The sequence below is a fragment of the Cryptotermes secundus genome, unplaced genomic scaffold (genome assembly GCF_002891405.2).
Source record: "Cryptotermes secundus unplaced genomic scaffold, Csec_1.0 scaffold195, whole genome shotgun sequence".
NCBI classification, from domain to species: Eukaryota; Metazoa; Arthropoda; class Insecta; order Blattodea; family Kalotermitidae; genus Cryptotermes; species Cryptotermes secundus.
In genome coordinates, this window is record NW_019732859.1 from 106744 (window position 1) to 124779 (window position 18036).

An 18036-nucleotide genomic window follows, 5' to 3' on the forward strand; every position below is an offset into this window, starting at 1 on the left:
ACCTTCGGGTTCCATAAAATGCTGGGAAATTCTTGAGTAGCAACAGAATTGGCCGCTCCTCCAGAAGGGCTCAGCTCCATGATTAAGGTAAGTGAAGCTCGACTGAAAACAAGGCAGCCTCTGCTAGCTGTAGAATCCGGCACAGCATCGCAGACGCTGTCTGGCACCTGATGCTAGATCACTGGACATGTCAGACTAGCGCATTGCTGGATTACTGAGTTTGTGCTGTAATGTTTCATATCCAACATTTGCTTCAAGTGACTGAACAAGTGAAAATCACTTGGAACCAGGTACGGACTGTAGGGAGGTTGGAAAAAAGCATCTCAGCCAAAGTCCAAGTGCAAATGGAAATGCTATGCACAAACGCTCTTTATCTTCTGGCGGACCGTCCTATTTAGGCATTGTACATTTTATTTTATAGAATATGTGTTTATACATTACGTACCAGTAATTTTATTCTAGATAGTATTCATGTATCTTCTTCCTCCGGTATTCTTATGTTTATGTGGGCCGTTTATCAGCGAAGCTTCCTTGTCTTTGTCTTTTCAGAGCTGCTACTCCTCTGTTTCCTTCCATATTTCTTCTTCCACCTGACGTCTTTCATGACTTATTGTTCCCATCTTAATCTTGGTGTACCCCTTGTTCATTTACCTTTTATTTTCATATTAAAGACCTTCCTTGGCATTCTCCCCTCTTTCATGTTGTAAATGTGCCAATATCATCTAATTCTGTCATTTACGAATTTATGTTCCAGTGTATTTGTCTTTAAATTCTCTCTCTCCTGGGTTTTTCTTACCATGTTCCTACAAACCTTGCCTCAGCTGCTGTTGTTGCTGCTCCATATGTTAAAACAGGCTTGTATTAATTTTCAAACTTGTTTTCTTTCTCTTTGGCTTCCCTTTCCAAAGTATATCCGTAACTAACTGGTAAAATGTTCCTGCATTGTTTATTCTTTCCGCAATTTCATCTTGTACTCCCGTTTTTCACATATTATGTTACTCAAAAAATAAAGGTAAGGAAAATTGATTTGTTATCTCAGTGGAAAGTTAGAAGAAATGTCGACCAGACTCGGGTACCCTTGATGTCATGCTGTTGTGGCTTCACTGCTCAGAATCTATTTAACCTGTGAGCAAGACAACCAGAGTTCGATTCCAGGCAGGGACAAGAGATTATTCTCTTCTCCATAGTGTCTAGATTGGCTCTAGTGCCCACCAAGCCTCCTGATCAGTGGGTACCGGGGCTCTATCCCTGGTGGGGATAAAGCCAGGATGTGGAGCTCACCACTCGCCTCCACTAGTGCCAAGGTCAAGAATGGTGGAGGTATACCTCCACTCCAACATATTCTTTCATGACACAGTGTTTAATTATGTAATTAATTACAGGGGTAGCTTTACCTTTTTTTAATATGTGTGATGTGACTTTAAATTGAAAAAAGAACATATGCTTACACTACAATTACTGTAACTTCACAGTTTTAATCAGTTCTGTCATCTAGGAAGTGACTGTGTTTAGTCTGGTAGATTTTACCAATGTTTCAGAGGAACCTGGGGCCTCCGTAGTCAGTTTAGAAGAGTCAGACATTAGGGAAATGTGGTTAGTGATGAGGGGAATGCTGATGTGGACTGTAACAAAGAGCAGACCAGTGGGATCATGTGGATGTTTCTGGTGGGAGGAGGCCAAAACTTGTGCGCAGGAAGAGAAGTGAAAGATAAAATGTAAATGAACTTGAGTAAACATCTCGCAGGCTATGTGCTATCCCATGCTGTCAGAGAGACACCTCCCTCAGAACCACAGGTCTCGCATTTTCCGCATTGTTTTAGGCAAGTTCTGTAGAGAATGTGATTTATGTTACTTTTAGAATTACAAAGGTGCTTTGTTTATTAACATTTCTTGTTTTTCAGTTTCACAACATGATCAGACAGAAGTGTAAATATAGACAACTAACTCACAAAAATTATATTTGCAATAAGTTAATTCATGGAACCCAGTGTGTCTATGAATGTTTTATACCAATTCTGCGAAATAACAATAACAAAGTATATTATTTTTTTAACTGAAATAAATATACTTTTGGAAGTGAAGTTCTTCATATTTGGAGATTATGATAACTGTTGAGCATCAGAGTACAGAGAATGTGTTTGTGTCCCTGCAGGATGGTGTAGTGCTGGGCCCACCTAATGTCCCTCGCATTAAACGCAACTTTGTGAGACCTCTTGAAGATACGACCTTGGCAGATCAGTTTGTCAGACACTTCTTCACCCTGTATGATGGTGACAATCGAATGAAATTGGGAGGAATGTATCATGGTGATGCATTGTTCTCATTATCTTCCACATATCTACCTGCACAGAGCACATCAAGCACAGCCAGGTCAGTTGTGAGATAAATGTTGCTTCCCGGTGAACTCCTCGAGAACCAAGACACCCCTTGTGAAGTGAAAATATCTTTGTTGTATACCTGTTCTTTCCTAAATACTGACTTGGCTAGGCCCACACGTTTAGAACTTCACATAGTGTTTCACAAATAATCCCGGGTGTTTAAAAAATGAAGCTAATGTACCTGTGCAGTTAGACTACAATAAATATTATTTTTAAAAGAAACAAAGCAGGATTTTTATTGTTGTATTTCTTAGACTAACATTGGAACACAAAAATTTCATCCCTATACTTTTTTTATGAAATTCATGAAGCACTTCCATTACCCAGAAGAGGTTTGCAAACCACAGTTGTAAATCACTGTTTGAAATAGTTTTATGTTTACACAGCAGTTACTTAGCAGTAAAATAAAACAGTCTGCAATGTCAGGATTAAATTTATTGTGGTTACACTATAGCCCCTATTGCTGTAAGCTGTTTCATAGCAGTGATGATTCAAGTTGTGAGATAGATGCTGGCCAGTGAGGACAGGAGCCATTGAAGGCAGAAACTGCGAATCTGCAGAGGTGGGAGCTGCTAGCCAGGAAGGACGGAAGCCGCTGATGTACACAGAATCTGCAGAAGTGGGAGCTGCTAGCCAGGAAGGACAGAAGTCGCTGATATACACAGAATCTGCAGAGGTGGGAGCTGCTAGCCAGGAAGGACAGAAGCCGCTGATGTACACAGAATCTGCAGAAGTGGGAGCTGCTAGNGATGCAGAATCTGAAGAAGTGGGAGCTGCTGATGTACACAGAAGCTGAGGAGCCATTGTGAGGCAGCGCCTAGTGAAGATCGAGTAGACATAGTGTGCACTACAGTGATTAGCAGAGTGTGGGAACTAGTAAAACTGTGACCATATAATTTGAAAATGGGTCTTGCAGTAGTAGCTGTGAGGGATTGGAGTGGATTCGTCTGTCCTCAGGTTGTTCTTGGCTGACCTACTGTTAGTTTCTCAAGAAGCACTCTGTTCCATGGCATTAGTTACTTGATCATTCAGATTGGAGCAATATCATCCCACATTTCCTATAATCAGTGTTCTGTATCAGAGAATTATTTTCCGTGGACGTGTCTTTTCTGAATAAATCAAATGCGTGATTTTTGGGTCTCAAGTGTTTGCTCTGTTAGGCTTGTAACATAATCCTCGTCTCTGAGCACTGGAAGGAAATTGCTTGATTCTCATGGATGCTTCCATTGCCTTTCCGTACTAATAAACTACTATTTGTCTTTTATGACAAATGATAATGATTATTTCTATTGAAGAAATCCACAGGATGGGTACACCTTCCTTTAACCTGAAGAGAGACAGGACCACTCTCTGAAATGGTACTCATACTGCCCATAATAGATTCTGGCATTAACAGTCAACAGTTATTATGAGCCATCAGAGCCATGTGAGATTTGAATTTCTTATGGTGGATAGTGTGAAGATTACTGTCTTCTGGGACACGCTGTATAGTCTGGTAGATCGGTGCTGACATTTTGGATCACACTGTTCCATCTTCAGACTGATAGAGTTTGCTTATACCTTGAAGATGGAAGTGATATATTCTTTTGGAACACTGTTAATGATCTACCAGATAATATGGCATCATATCCAAGGAGACAGTGATCTTCCTTTGAACCATATGTTCTCTTTGTCAGTTTTCAGAAGTTTGGGGGTGATATGCACACACTTGTATGAATTCTTGATGTTGCTCATTGTTTCTACGTTTAAATGAGATTTGATGACCTCTTTTGCAGGTTGACAGAGTATACGATTGAGAGCCGTAATCTTCTTAAGCTCTCTGACTACTCCAAGGGCTTCAAGTTATTGCGTCATGGAGCAGATGCAATCTTACCAACAATCTGCAAGCTTCCTAGATCAGAACACGATCCATATTCCTTTACAGTAGACCTTATTCATTCTGTAAGTTATCTGTACTCTTTGCTGGGTGCATAATATAACAGCCAATCATGCAGATTTCTTTGGACTATATTGCTAGCATATTAACATGTCCTTTTTGAAGTATGCTGCCTTAAATAATGCACCAAATTCCTCCTGGTTCATTATAACATAATGGGCTGTAATGCACTGGATGTGAAATGTACATTGTCTTCTCTTCAGGTAACAAGTTTGTTGGCTCGCTTTTAGAAATAACAGCTGCAAACATAAGAACCATCCATGCTTAAGGATTTAAGGATTTCATAACTATTCTCCTGAAGGCAAATATGAACCCTTCACCACTGCAGGACATTTAATTCCTACTCATTCCTTTGGATGGAGGATGTTTAAGCATTTAAAGCAGAGAATACAACATTTACTTCAAGTGTAATAAATTGGGTAAAGCTGGAGGTTTGCTTTTCAGATTTTCAAACTATGTTCAGAAAAGTATATAGAACCATAGTATTGGTCCACACTACTTCAGAATTATTTTTGGCACAATAAGCTTATAAAAAATATGAATAATATATTACCTTAGAAATTCAGCTGGGTGTGGTAGTCGCAAAAATACTTGATGCAGAGTCCCACGCCACATGTCACACCAGTACACAGGACCCTTCCTCATCCCGCACTTCTGACACACAACAGAGCATCTCTGTAGCCTTGATTTCTTCGCAGTTGGAGGAATCTTGCGTATAAAATATCTTTCTGTTACGTGGGGCACTGTGTTATCTGACAAATGTTGACCTGGCACCTTGACTTGTACAGCTTTAGCATATTTCACAAAAAATCCCTCAATTAACTGAATTCAAAATGGCAATTGCTCTATTCTCTTCCTTATGTTACTCCTGTATACATCATTATATTATCATTGCATTCAAAATTGAGGTGATCAAGAGCCCTACAAAATAGTTTCATGTACCATATATTCATTCACTTCCTCTCAATCAAATAAGAGTGAAGCAGCTGGTTCTTCAAATCGACCCCGAATCATCGATTTCTTGTAATCTAAAACCAAAATGTGTTTGACCCCTTCCTTGCCTCCAATTGTAATGGTCCTGGTGTCATGGTTGATAGGTGGAGATTGTACTCATAACTTTTTGTTGCTCCATTTTGTGACAGAAACAGGTTCAGATTACTGTGCTACAACTTCACCTTTTTCAGTTTTGTGTTTTTCATTTTTGGAGGCACATTCTTACAGTTCAACATGAGATTCCCAACACAGTCTGTCTTCTGTATGAGTTTCAATGGCTTGACTAGAGACGGTGAATTATAGAAATTATCCATCTACAGTCTGGCCTTCTTTCAGCAGAGGTTCTCCCAGTTTCAGAACAGTGGCTGTTATTTTACTGGTGTCAGCTTTGATCAAGGGGGGGGGTCAAGTTTTGTATCCTTCCCTGTATGTTCAGGGAAGGACCATAAATACCCTGTGGTGGCATGAAGCAGCTCATAAGTTTTGATTCAAAATTTGGATGCCATCCATTGCTGTCTGTCCACTTGTAACAACTTGAGATTGTCTTTAAATCTGATATTGGGTAGTTTCAGTAGCAGATGTTGATCCATTCCAGTCTGAATTAAAATGAGACAGCATAAATATATCTTTGAAAGGGTACCTACATGCCACATTTTATGTCCAGTAAGTCTTTAGGTAAGGCTGTGCCATAGCTCAAGCGGTTAGTCACTGGTTTCCCACCGCAGCGGCCCAGGTTCAATCCCAGTTCTGGTCAAGTGGGATTTGTGGTGGACAAAGTGGCGCTGGGGCAGGTTTTCTCCCCGAGTACTTCAGTTTCCCCTGCCAATCTTCATTCCACCAATTGCTCCACAATCACCCTCACGTATCATCTGGGGCTGGTACAATAGGCCAGAAGTGGCCGCAGTACAAGGGACTTAGTCCCACCCCACTAGCATTAAAAAAAATGTTTTTAGGTAAGTCTTATGGTTTGAGAGACAGCTGATCAAAAGAACCAAATGCACCAGAATTGTTATTACTATAGGATTCTGACGATGGTGTATAACACACTGATATATTGGGTCTCTGGACTTTATCCATCGTCCTGGTTTTTAAGATAACAAATAAAAACACTACGTTTCGGAAACTGGGTCTGTTTCCGTCCTNGTATTACATAAATTGTTCAGGATGTTCATTTGAGAACTTCTTCTAATGACAGCATTGTATGCATATGCCATCTGTCATATACCCCCACTTTTTTCTCTTTGGACTTAGGCACACTGTACAAAATTAGTTTTGGTTTTTGGTGATGCAGCTGTCGCAGCCATTCTACTGTATTATAACACTAAAAGATATAGGTTATGACCATTATTCTGTTTTCAGAGAAACATGCACATCTCCCTCAGATCTGTTTTGTTTCAGGCATCTAGCATTGTCATATCAGTGACGGGGGTGTTTCGGGAACCTACAATAATGAAGTCTCCACTTATTCGCTCTTTCTGTCGAGTGTTTGTGCTGGTTCAGATAGGTCCTCGTGATTACCAAATAGCGAATGAAACCATGCATGTTAAAAATGCTACTACAGAAGAGGCTGAGGTGGGTAAATGGTATGATGGTTACACATTTGTTACTGCAGTGTTTGCGGCAGTAGAGCTGGATGTCCAGTAAATATGTTAAGACAATTTTTCAGATGCATTATACAATGCAGCCTCAATTTTACACTTTTTAAGGATCTGGCTCACATACGTGTAAAATCGAGGAAAGAGTAAAATCAGGGAAATCAGAATGACAAAACAAAGAAGAATTCTGTTTTCTTTATACCAGAACTTTGTCCAATCATTTAGAAAATGCATGTTTGAACACTTAACAATGTAAATATAGATGCAGATATGATTCTTGGTTTATTTTATGGTGCTTTATCAAATGCCACTGTTATGTAGCTTCAGTAAGATGAGATGGTGATTACAACTGATGAATGGAAAGGATGTGGAAGGAAGAGGACATAGTTTGTTTCAAGGTACTATCCCAACATCTGCCTGGATAGACTGACAAATATGGTACATACATAGTTACACAATTTCTTCAGCCATTCAGTAAGAGTTTCAGTTTCATTGCACATCACAATATTATTGTCGGTATCAAACTGAGGCACATTCTGTCTGGCTGCTTCCTCTTCTTCTGGCCTTGTAAAATGTTGATCTGACACCCTGGATTCCAAAAACCTTGAGAGCACTGTCGCATGTTATGTAGTCCTCAGACAGCACTCCAAGAGGCTGTGAAAACTGCGCAAATCATCTTCATCTTCACCCTGAGTTTCACAGCACTGCTGCTGACATGATCAGGCAAGAAACCACGCTTCACAAAGCAGTTCTTGAGTGCAGCGGGTTTATCGTCTCCAGGCTTCTGCTGTGAAGTGCACTGGAGACAATGCATCCAGCTTCATGTGTGTTAGCATCTTGGAACAGTTCCTGTCTATCATGGCTATTTTCATCTGAATCAACTGCTTTCTTTAATGGAACCTCAATGCATGGATATTGGCAAATCTAAAGGTTTCAGCTGGCTGATACAGTTAGCTGGGAGAAATACAACTTTGATGTTGTTGAGAAACAAGTGCTCTTTGAGTGGGCACAACACTGATCAATGAAAAACAAGATTTTGCAGTTTTTAGCACATAGTTTTCTATCTAGTTGTGTGATGTAATCTGGTGGTCGTCCAATAATTTGTATTAGCTTCAAGTTTTATAGACAGTCTCTTGCTATTTTTGAAGCAATGTGGACTTTTATATTTTGCAGTTACAAGAGGCAGCAGGTTATCAGTGCCATCATTGCATGTGAGGAGTACATTAACCTGCTCTTTAGATTATATACCACAATGCCAAAAATCACCTTGAAAAATGAAGGGTCAGCTAGGTTGTAGATTGAAAAATAGATTGGTCTCATCAGCATTATGTACATCTCATGGGTTTCTTCGGTTTCTTGCAAAAGTTTGTAATTCTCCAGTCCTCTACAATCCTCCTCTCACCTCATATCACTCTGTAAACGGTGTTGTATCTCCTCTTAAATCTATCGATGTATCCATTGGAAGCTGAAAAGTTGGCTGTTTCCAGACAAGCACCAATGAGTCTGGCCTTCTCCCTGAGGTGGTTGCCATCTGTGGAGGCATTGCTTTTACGTGATTGCACTGTAATTGGTTTCTGTTTTCCTTTAAATATCCATATATTATATATAGTATCCATTATTATTCTTTCTATGAAATTCATCAACAATAAAGTTTAGTCTCTGTGAAGTGAAGTCACATGGGCACTTAAATAAAGATCATGGAACTTAACCTGGGTGCATTTCTGTTGAATGTTTGTCACACAGAAATACACCCGTTGTGTTGCAGTGGTGAGCGCGTTGCTTATACTTCATTGGCATAAAAATCCTCTGATGCAGGATATGCCTTAGTGAAGTCACATGGCGCATGCCAGTCACTTCCAGCCAAGTGGCAGTATTTATTTTTAGACTGAACCATTTGCCATTGCTAACTGGGAAGGAAGTCCATTGCCTCAAATAAGAAATTCTGAGAACTGTACTACAAAACAAAATCCAGTAAATTTCTGTAGTCAGGACCAGAAAATTGAAGTGCAAATTGAAGGACAATGTAAAGTTGCCAAACCTTAAAATCCATTAAAGTTTAAAGTTACTGATGTAGGCATTTCACCAAGACCATGCAAGAAGCGCATAAGTCCACAGAAAAAAAAAACCATAAAATTCGGGATCATAAAATGAAAGATTCACTTTATTTGTATACGTCTTCCAATAGGGATTATTTCAGTGTTTTTGTGTATTTTGTTGCTTTGAATTTGAAAGGAAATTCTTGTAATGTTTCCTTATCTTGCATTCAGACTTCACATATGAAAACACTGCATGTGGCAAGCTCATTGTGTAGGTACTGCAGGATGCAAGACAATACTAGTAAGTGCAGATACAGCTGTGAATTTTGCTGCCATTCAACTGAAGTCTCCCCTTCACCCCTGCCTCCTTCAACATTCTTCCCTTGGTACTGAGGCAAGGCAGTAGCAGGTTGCTGCTACTGCACATTCCAAAACTTACTGTGACTTCATTACTTCTTCTGAGAAACGCTATAACAGGCAGATAACTTCTCTATATGTGGGAGGAATTTTCTGTGATTTAGCGAAGGCTTTTGATTGTGTAAATCATGAAATTTTGTTAAGTAAACTACAATTCTATGGCATTCGAGGAACAGTGTTAAAATGGTTCAAATCCTATCTAACAAATAGAAAACAAAAGGTTAAAATAAGATCGCCTAAACACAGTCAGAATTTCTTCTCAGACTGGAGAACAATAAAACATGGAGTTCCCCAAGGATCCATCCTGGGACCCTTGCTTTTCATAATATATATAAATGACCTTCCACCAATAATAAATATCTCATCAGAACCCATAATATTTGCTGATGATACAAGTGTCATAATTTCTAGTAAAAATTTTGATGATTTCTGTGCAATGTCTAACAGAGCACTCTCTCACATGAATAAATGGTTCAATGCAAACAGACTTGCCCTAAATCTTGATAAAACGAAAGTAATGAAATTTACAACAAAAAATATTCCTCAGTATGTTTTAAATATTGGATATAATGGAAAATATATAGAAGAGTCAGTAAATATGAAATTCCTTGGCTTGCAAATTGATAGCCACCTAAGTTGGTCAGACCATATAGATAAGTTGATTCCTAAGCTAAGTGGAGCATGCTATGCGGTTAGGTGTATGTCTCATGTCAACAATACTGAGACTCTCAAATCAATTTATTTTGCCTATTTTCACTCTGTAAATAAGTATGGTATAATCTTTTGGGGCAACTCATCTTACAGTAAAAAGATATTCATCTTACAAAAGAAAATTGTTAGATTAATGGCTGCTGTTAAACCAAGAGACTCGTGTAAAAATCTTTTTAAGAGGCTAGAAATCCTAACTACCATGTGAATACATATTCTCCCTAATGATCTTCATTGCAAAAAACCAAGAATTCTTTCCAACTAATTCTACTATTCACACTGTCAACACAAGGAATAAAAATCAGCTTCATAGACCAATTGCCAGCCTCCAATGTTTCCAGAAGAGTGCATATTATGCTGGCATTAAAATCTTCAACAGTTTACCATCAAATATTATAGCTCTTATAGATAAAGAGGCACAATTTAAAGCAGTGCTAAAGAGATACTTAATTACACACTTCTTTTACTCTGTTGAGGAATTTATGCTTTCGAATAACCCAAAGTGTATGTAATGTATGGAGTTTATTGACACTTCACTACTTTTGTGAACCTTTTACTACTATTGTGACGTGTTTTCATTGGTAAATTTTTTTTGTAATAGTTTGATTTGTTCGTGTATATGTATTGTATGATTTTTTGACTAATTCCACATCCTATGGTCTTCCTGACTAACATAAGGATCTATGGAATGCTATATATATGTAGGTATGTATGTATACAATTCCGTGCAGTGGGATTAACATATAGTTCTGAAGGATCAAACTGGAAAACATTTAGACGAGGTTTTATTAGGTTCCCAGCTGAAAGTGTCTCCAAGTGATTCCTGCGATTCCTTTGCCATTGCCTTCCCTATAACAGATAGGCAAGAATGGCTAAACTCGTTTCATTTCAATACTCGAAAATCGAATATCACTTTAATTGCACGTTATAAAGAAAGAAGGTAGTCCATGACAGATGACCTAAAACAAAGCAAATGTAAGAGTGTTTGCATTCTAGCCAGAGCAGTGTTAGATAATGTTCAGAATTGTGTACACAGGTATTCTTCAAATTTATGCTATCAGTGTGTTCCAGAAGTGCATTGCAGATGGTGAAATCGCATAAATTGAGCATGATTTTCCCCTCACTGGTCTTTATAACCACTTTGCATGGACCACACAGAAAACACAGCCTCTCTATTGTTGGGAAGGTGTGTTTATAGTGCTGTTGCATAGCAACAGAAGTTATTCAGATCTGTTTTTACTGCTGCATGAATAGGCGTAACATTCACTTTTTTTTTTTGTAGGTGGCATTCAAGATACCAAAACCTTCTGTTGGACCAAAAGTGGCTCCAGGCAAAGGACAGAAGTTGAGTGCATCTGATAAAGAACAGATGACTAAAGTTCTGAGTCATCTGACTGAGATGAATGTTAAATGGTCAAGAAAGTAAGTACTCTGTCTTATGTGTTCAGCTTGGAGTGTTCTCTTGTAACAGTATAGTATATTGACTGTCATCATCACCATCAGGTGTCTACCTTTCCATCTGTTTTCTTCCTCTGCAAGAGAGGGTGGTCCTTCCAGTGCAATTTGGGTCATCCAATGGAATCCTGTTCTTCAGAGGTGTCCCAGTAAATAAAATAGTTCGCCGGCCACTTTATCACAGTAGCGTAGTTGATTGAGGCACTGTGCTACAAGGTGGATGGTCACAAGTTCAGTTCCTAATGAGGTCATTTGGTTTTTCTCCACCAAACCTCCTGTCCAGTGGGTACTGGAGGCTATATTTCTGGGGGTAGAGCGGTCGGGGGCGTGAAGCTGACCACTCACCTCCAGCTAGTGATGATGTCAAGAAAATGTGGATCTATACTTCCACTCCCCAATACGCCTTCATGGCGTAGTGCTTAGTTAAGCACAGGGATAACTTTACCTTTACTAATCCTTTCAGGGTCACGCAGTAGCATAGTTGGTTAATGCACTTTGCTAAGCCAGAAGGTCGTGGGTTTGATTCCGGGTGAGGTCATTGCATTTTTCAATAATTCTAATCCTTCAAGCTGCACTATGGCCCTGGGATTGGCAGCCTCAATGCCATCTGTGAGCTGATTGTTTAGAAAATGTGGGAGTCATGATGTCTCACAACCGTATGGTCATCAGTGACGTGTTACAGGGATAGTGTTACCTTTTCACGAGGTGAAGGAATATGGATCCTGGTTAAGATCTTTCGAAACAGTATAAGCACCTGAGTTGAAATTGTCACGGAAGAACGGCTACATTCAATGTTTTCTTTTCCTAATATTGTATTTTAGCATCCTGTTGCCTTAATATATCATTTATTTCACGTATATTTCCGTGTTAAATTCAACTTATATCTAGTCACCCTTCAAACTACATGTTTCAGCCATATACGGCCACCTTCAGATGTCTTCTTGCTTGCTAAAATTGTTACACTTATGTCAACATTTTGTATTGTGTGTGAAAGCAGTATTTGCTAATTAAACTAAATTGATCTTAATTAAAATCAATAAAATTAATTAAAGTCACAGGATTTTCCATATGGTCATCGTCCTCTCTTCTCACGCCATCTCATCCGGTCTCAACTACTGCCATATTGTGGCAGGATCAGTAAAAGAATGCATATAGGTTACTGGTGGGAAAACGAGAAGGAAAGAGACCACTGGGAAGACCAAAGCCTAGGTGGGTGGACAATATTGAAATAGATCTTAGAGAGATAGGATGAGATGGTGTGGATTAGATTGATCTGGCTCAGGATAGGGACCAGTGGAGGGCTCTTATGAACACGGTAATGAACCTTCGGGTTCCATAAAATGCTGGAAAATTCTTGAGTAGCAACGGAATTGGCAGCTCCTCCAGAAGGGCTCAGCTCCATGAGTAAGCAAGTAAGTAAATTTAATGGAAATCCATCCAGCAGTTTTCAGGTTATTTCATGCTTACAGATGCACTGCAGGGTTGTGAATATGCACGGACAGTATCAGTATCACCAAATTTGAATTTGTTTCATTTCAGGTGCCTGGAAGAATCAAAATGGAATGTCAAGAAAGCCCTCACTATGTTCACAGAACTGTACAAAATAAGTAAGATCCCTCCAGAAGCATTTTCCACCATGTGAGCAAAACTTTCACCTTACTGGTGTTGCCGTGTGATACAGAAACTGTTGTTCCCAAAGTTACATGTGTTATCTTCACAAAGAGAACAAGGACACCAAGGAACTTGGTTGCAGTAGTGCCAGTGTCTTGTGTCTGCGAGGTGTGCAAGCATCCAGCCACTGACTGTCCTAATTGCAGTTGTATCATCCTACCATCTGATGCTGTATATAGTCTGAGATACTGACGGTGTCATTAATCTACTTTCCTTGTATAAACTAGGAAATATATGTATGGCATAACAACTCTGTTGCATTCACTGTGGTATTACCTTTAGATTTCCTCATTATGAAATATAACTGTTATAAATAGTGTAAAACAGGCAGGGTGGAGAAGCAGTGACCTCTAGTGTAAAATTTAATTAAAATCAGTCCATAAAAGTTCATTGTCATTTATCTAAAAAAGACTGTAAAAGTAAATAAGATCCAAAAGTTTGTAACGATGGTACTTTAATACAAATATTATGTTTCTGCTCATTATTCACCATCCAACTGAGCAGCTTTTACCTGAAGATGGAGACAGTTCGCTGTTTGAAACACTGTGTTTTGAATACAAACAGGGTGATGGGTAATGTCCAGAAATATAATATTTATGTATAAAAGCATATTGCATGTAGACTGTGTTTCATTTTTGTCTACACGTTTTGTTTGAAACATTTTATTCATACAAGTTAATCTCAAGATGCACACAAACCTGAGTGCAGGTCAGTGTATGAAGTGGCCATTATTGTTGTTGAGTTTTAACCAAAATTAGAATAGGTCAGCATGTTTGGGTGGAACTATCTAATATAAAATTTTGTGAAAAGATGTTTGACAGTTCTTAAGTTGTTGTCTATCAACAGAAGGATCAGTGAAGCATGGTGACGCAGATAAGACACCATTCTGCGACATTCATTGAAAGTGGCACTGCATTTGTTCAACCAGCATAACAAATGACCACTTTACCATCTTTGATCCTGGTTGGTTTGTCACATATTTAGGGGTGTCTGACTATAAACAGGGTATGGATTGGATGTCAGATTTATTGACCACTTTATTCACCACTGGGAGCTACACTTTACAGTTCACTGACACACACAGACTAGTGTCCAGTCTATTACAGTCTCCTCCAGCTGTTTCCTGGCAACAGCTTCTACAGAGGGAGATTCCTTCAACCTTACGCACTCAGGTCCTCTTGTCACAGTCGCTCGTGCAGAACTCTTGTTAACTGACGACTCGACTGACTGGGTCTCAGGCTGGCGGCCATTTCACAGCAACGTCCTAGTCTTCTCTGCACAGCCTGACTTTGAACTGGCGACTGAACTCTCACACACCAACCATGAGGCTGGGTGGGTGAAAAGTGAAAATTATGAAGCTCCTTATTATGCGGTTTTTTAAACCTCCTGTTATTTCCACCCTCTTAGTCACTTCATCTTGGTGGGTGTCATGTTCAAATTTTAGTCTTTGTGTGGAAAGTTACAGTTATGTCCTGGGACACCCTCACTCACGAGGGGACAGGTTTGTCTCTTGTCAGAAGCCATGATCAGTTATAATTTTCATAATACAGAGAGATTTTTTTTAGCTTTCATGACTGCTTCACAGCAACTGGCAAACTGCCGACTGCAAGACACGCAGTTTGATGATCGATCAGTATGTCTGACAGCTGACTGTGGTCCTCCAGATTGGGGGTTGGGCATGGGGCTAACAACTGCTCACCATAAAAAATAAGCTTGTTATGAAAGTGTTTAAGAAGCTCTGCACCTGGATGGATTCTGTGGATAAACAACTTAAGCGAAAGAAAATGGATGTGAGATTTGGTACTAGGAATGTTAGAAGGGCAGGTTCACTCTGGCCAGTGGCAGAAGAAATCTCAAAATATAAGTTGGATTTAGTGGGAGCACAGGAGGTCAGATGGGTTGGAGGTGGCACCGAACCAGCAGGTGAATATACATTTTTCTATGGAAAGGGGAATGAAAATCATGAATTAGGTACAAGTTTCTTCTCTACATAAGAGAATCGTATCAGCAGTTAAGAGGGTAGAGTTCGTTAGTGATAGAATGTAATACATAATACTAAAAGGTCGCTAGTGTGATACCATCACTCTGAATGTCCATGCCCCAACAGAAGATAAAATTGATGATATAAAAGGACAGGTTATATGAAGAACCAGAACTTGTATTTGATAAATTCCTGAAGTACCATATGAAAATTTTGTTAGATTTCAAATTTCGGGTTCTTGCAGGGCTTTGGCAGAGTTATACAGGCTTCTTTCCAAGCCTCTGGAAAGTGATGGAGTTGAAGGCAGTGATTTCCTAATTTTAGGGATCAAATTTCTTTTGAGATGTCACATGGTCGAAATTTAAATGAGGGGTTTTTGTCGGCGGTAGTCAGCAGAGCTTGGACGCGAGCCTCCACCCACCGGGTATGGTCAGTGTCACTCAATTCATGCGGCGTGAACAGGTTTTCTAAATGATTTGCAATTACATTAGCTTTTCTATCTGATAAAATGCAGGACCTAGTGGACAATGGTGCACTCCTCTTTGTGAGGGATCTTGCAGTAGGCCATATTGCGTGAGGTTCCAAACAGGGAGCTTTGCATTGAGATTACCTGCCAGAATGGACTTCGTTCTAAGGTTTAAGGACGGCGTCACACCAAGGAAACTGGCAAACGCAATTTCCGGTTATTGTTATCAGCCTAAGTTGAGCACATGTTACTGAGTGGAACAGCGCAGATTGAGGGAACGGCAACGCAACTCGCAGAAAGACTGAAACTCCAGGCAACGGAGCCCTTGGTTTCCTAGTGTCAGCTGTTCTATAACACGCTTCAGTGATTGATTTGTTTCTCAAGATTGTACGAAAGGTTGATGAAACTGCTAATTTTGTTTTTGTGCAGTTAATTGAGCAAGACAAACGCCACCCAAACTATTCTAGACAGGATAAAATAGATTTGACGTGGGGAAATATTTTATTCTGAGACTAAGGAGTCTGGATCCAGCGCCCTCAATTTAAATTGTCACAGGAGAACGGATGCACCCAATGTTTTCTTTTCCTAATATTGTATTTAAACGTCCTGTTACATTAATATATCATTTATGTCACATATATTTCCGTCTTAAATAGAACTTATATAGCCACCCTTCCACATTACATGGCTCGGCTATATACGGCCATCATCAGATGTCTTGTCATGCTAAAATTGTTGCACTGTACGTCAAAATTATGTTTCCCGTCTGAACGCAATATTTATTTGACCTTAATTAAAACAAATTAATTAACATCCCAATATTTTCCTTATGACCGTCGTCCTCTCTTCTCACGCCGTCTCAAACGGTCTCAAATGCCACCACATTGCGATAGGATCAGTATCATTACCTTCCATTGCAGAAGGTAGGTGCACGAAATTAAAAAAATTAAAATTACGCATTACACTTCAAGACTTGGAAAGAAAGGAAAAGAGAGACACGCCCACGGCCTCTGACTTTAACTTGGATCTGTCGGTATTTGCGACAGACCCATACAGACGATCAACTAGCTTGTGAGATTGCACTTGGAGATACCCTCACAACTCGACATGGCGGACAGCGAACTCGGAAGCGCTCCACGGCAAGGGCAAAAGTGACAAGGTTCAGTACCTCTATAAGGGTATCCACCGCCAGCACCCCACTCGAGGATTATGAGTACTACCGAGACCGTCTTCAGGAGACCCTGGATCAGATATCCAGGATCTTCTAGATGACCATGAATGGCTGAAGACTACATCGACTTAGCCAAGCGAGCACTGGTGAAGGCCAAGCGGGAGGTGAAGAACCGACTCGTCTCGACAGGAGAGACGCCTCCATCTCGACGACCCCTCGGCCTCCGTTAGCGCATTCGTTCAAATTACCCCCGATAAAACTCGAACTGTTTGCGGGAGATGTGGAAACGTGGGAACGGATCTGGGAGTAGTTTGAATCTTCCATCGATAAGGACCCCGCTCTGCCAGCCATACACAAACACGTATTCCTCAAAGGATATTTGGAAGGTGAACCGAAGATGCTAGTGGATGGCATTGCCATGACTGCTAACACTTATGGAGAAAGTAAGAAAATTCTCCACGCTTGGTATGATTGTACACGAAGGTGTCAATAAAGCCAATACTCCAGTCCAGAACTTGGTATTATTAGTCACGGAGTCATAAACACGCGACAATATTCATGTCTGAACTTTCGTTCGAGAATCCAACTTTCAGTATAGTTCCAAAGCAGCCACTGGTTGCTATAGCGCTTTAGTTTTGGTTTACTTCGCTCTGTGTAAGGAAGGCAGGTTGCATGAACATAAGTTACTCGCATATGGTAGGGCATGAACGAGCAAGCATTCTTTTGTTTAATCGTATCGTGTCTATTTTGGGAGTATTAATTTCTTATGTGGGGATTGTAGTAAATTGTAAGACGTGAGAGTTGACGGTTGTGTAGGTGTGCGTGATATTCCTGGGATACATGTATGTCGTCAGACTTAGAACTCGACGTATTATTCGATAACACGTGGGACTGGAAAAGAGCACGGGAGACACGAAGGAATATAATGGCACAGAAGCTTGGCGTAACACAGAGGAGTCTTCCAGTTGAATTGTCAAATGACGTCACGCAAGCAACTTCGCAGAACACTGTGCACATAAGTATGTCAAGCCAATATAACACAAACACTTTCAACCAGAACGTTTGATTTTATAAATTCGCACCTACTAACAGAGACACTGCTGTATGAGCGACACTGACGTGGTTTGCTCCAGAACGAATCGTTTTGCAGATTAATAATCCCGAGTTTTGTCAACATAAGGAGCAGGAGGAAAGGAAACAAAGGAATTGTTCCATATTACTTTGAAGAC

General features: G+C 39.9%; 1 protein-coding gene across 7 annotated transcripts in view; it reads left to right on the forward strand.

Annotated features, from left to right (window-relative positions):
* LOC111867789 (nuclear RNA export factor 1) overlaps nucleotides 1-13439 on the forward strand; it is a 29980-nt gene extending 16541 nt beyond the window's left edge. For 6 of the 7 annotated variants that reach the window (XM_023857944.2, XM_023857945.2, XM_023857943.2 and 3 more), the window contains 5 exons: nucleotides 2153-2370; nucleotides 4154-4319; nucleotides 6706-6879; nucleotides 11346-11485; nucleotides 13058-13439. In XM_023857944.2, coding sequence (XP_023713712.1) covers nucleotides 2153-2370; nucleotides 4154-4319; nucleotides 6706-6879; nucleotides 11346-11485; nucleotides 13058-13160 — 801 coding nt within the window. In that variant the 3' untranslated portion in view covers nucleotides 13161-13439. The remainder of the gene's footprint in view (nucleotides 1-2152; nucleotides 2371-4153; nucleotides 4320-6705; nucleotides 6880-11345; nucleotides 11486-13057) is intronic. The other variant, XM_023857949.2, reaches the window with a different exon arrangement.
* Nucleotides 13440-18036: the final 4597 nt, after the last annotated feature.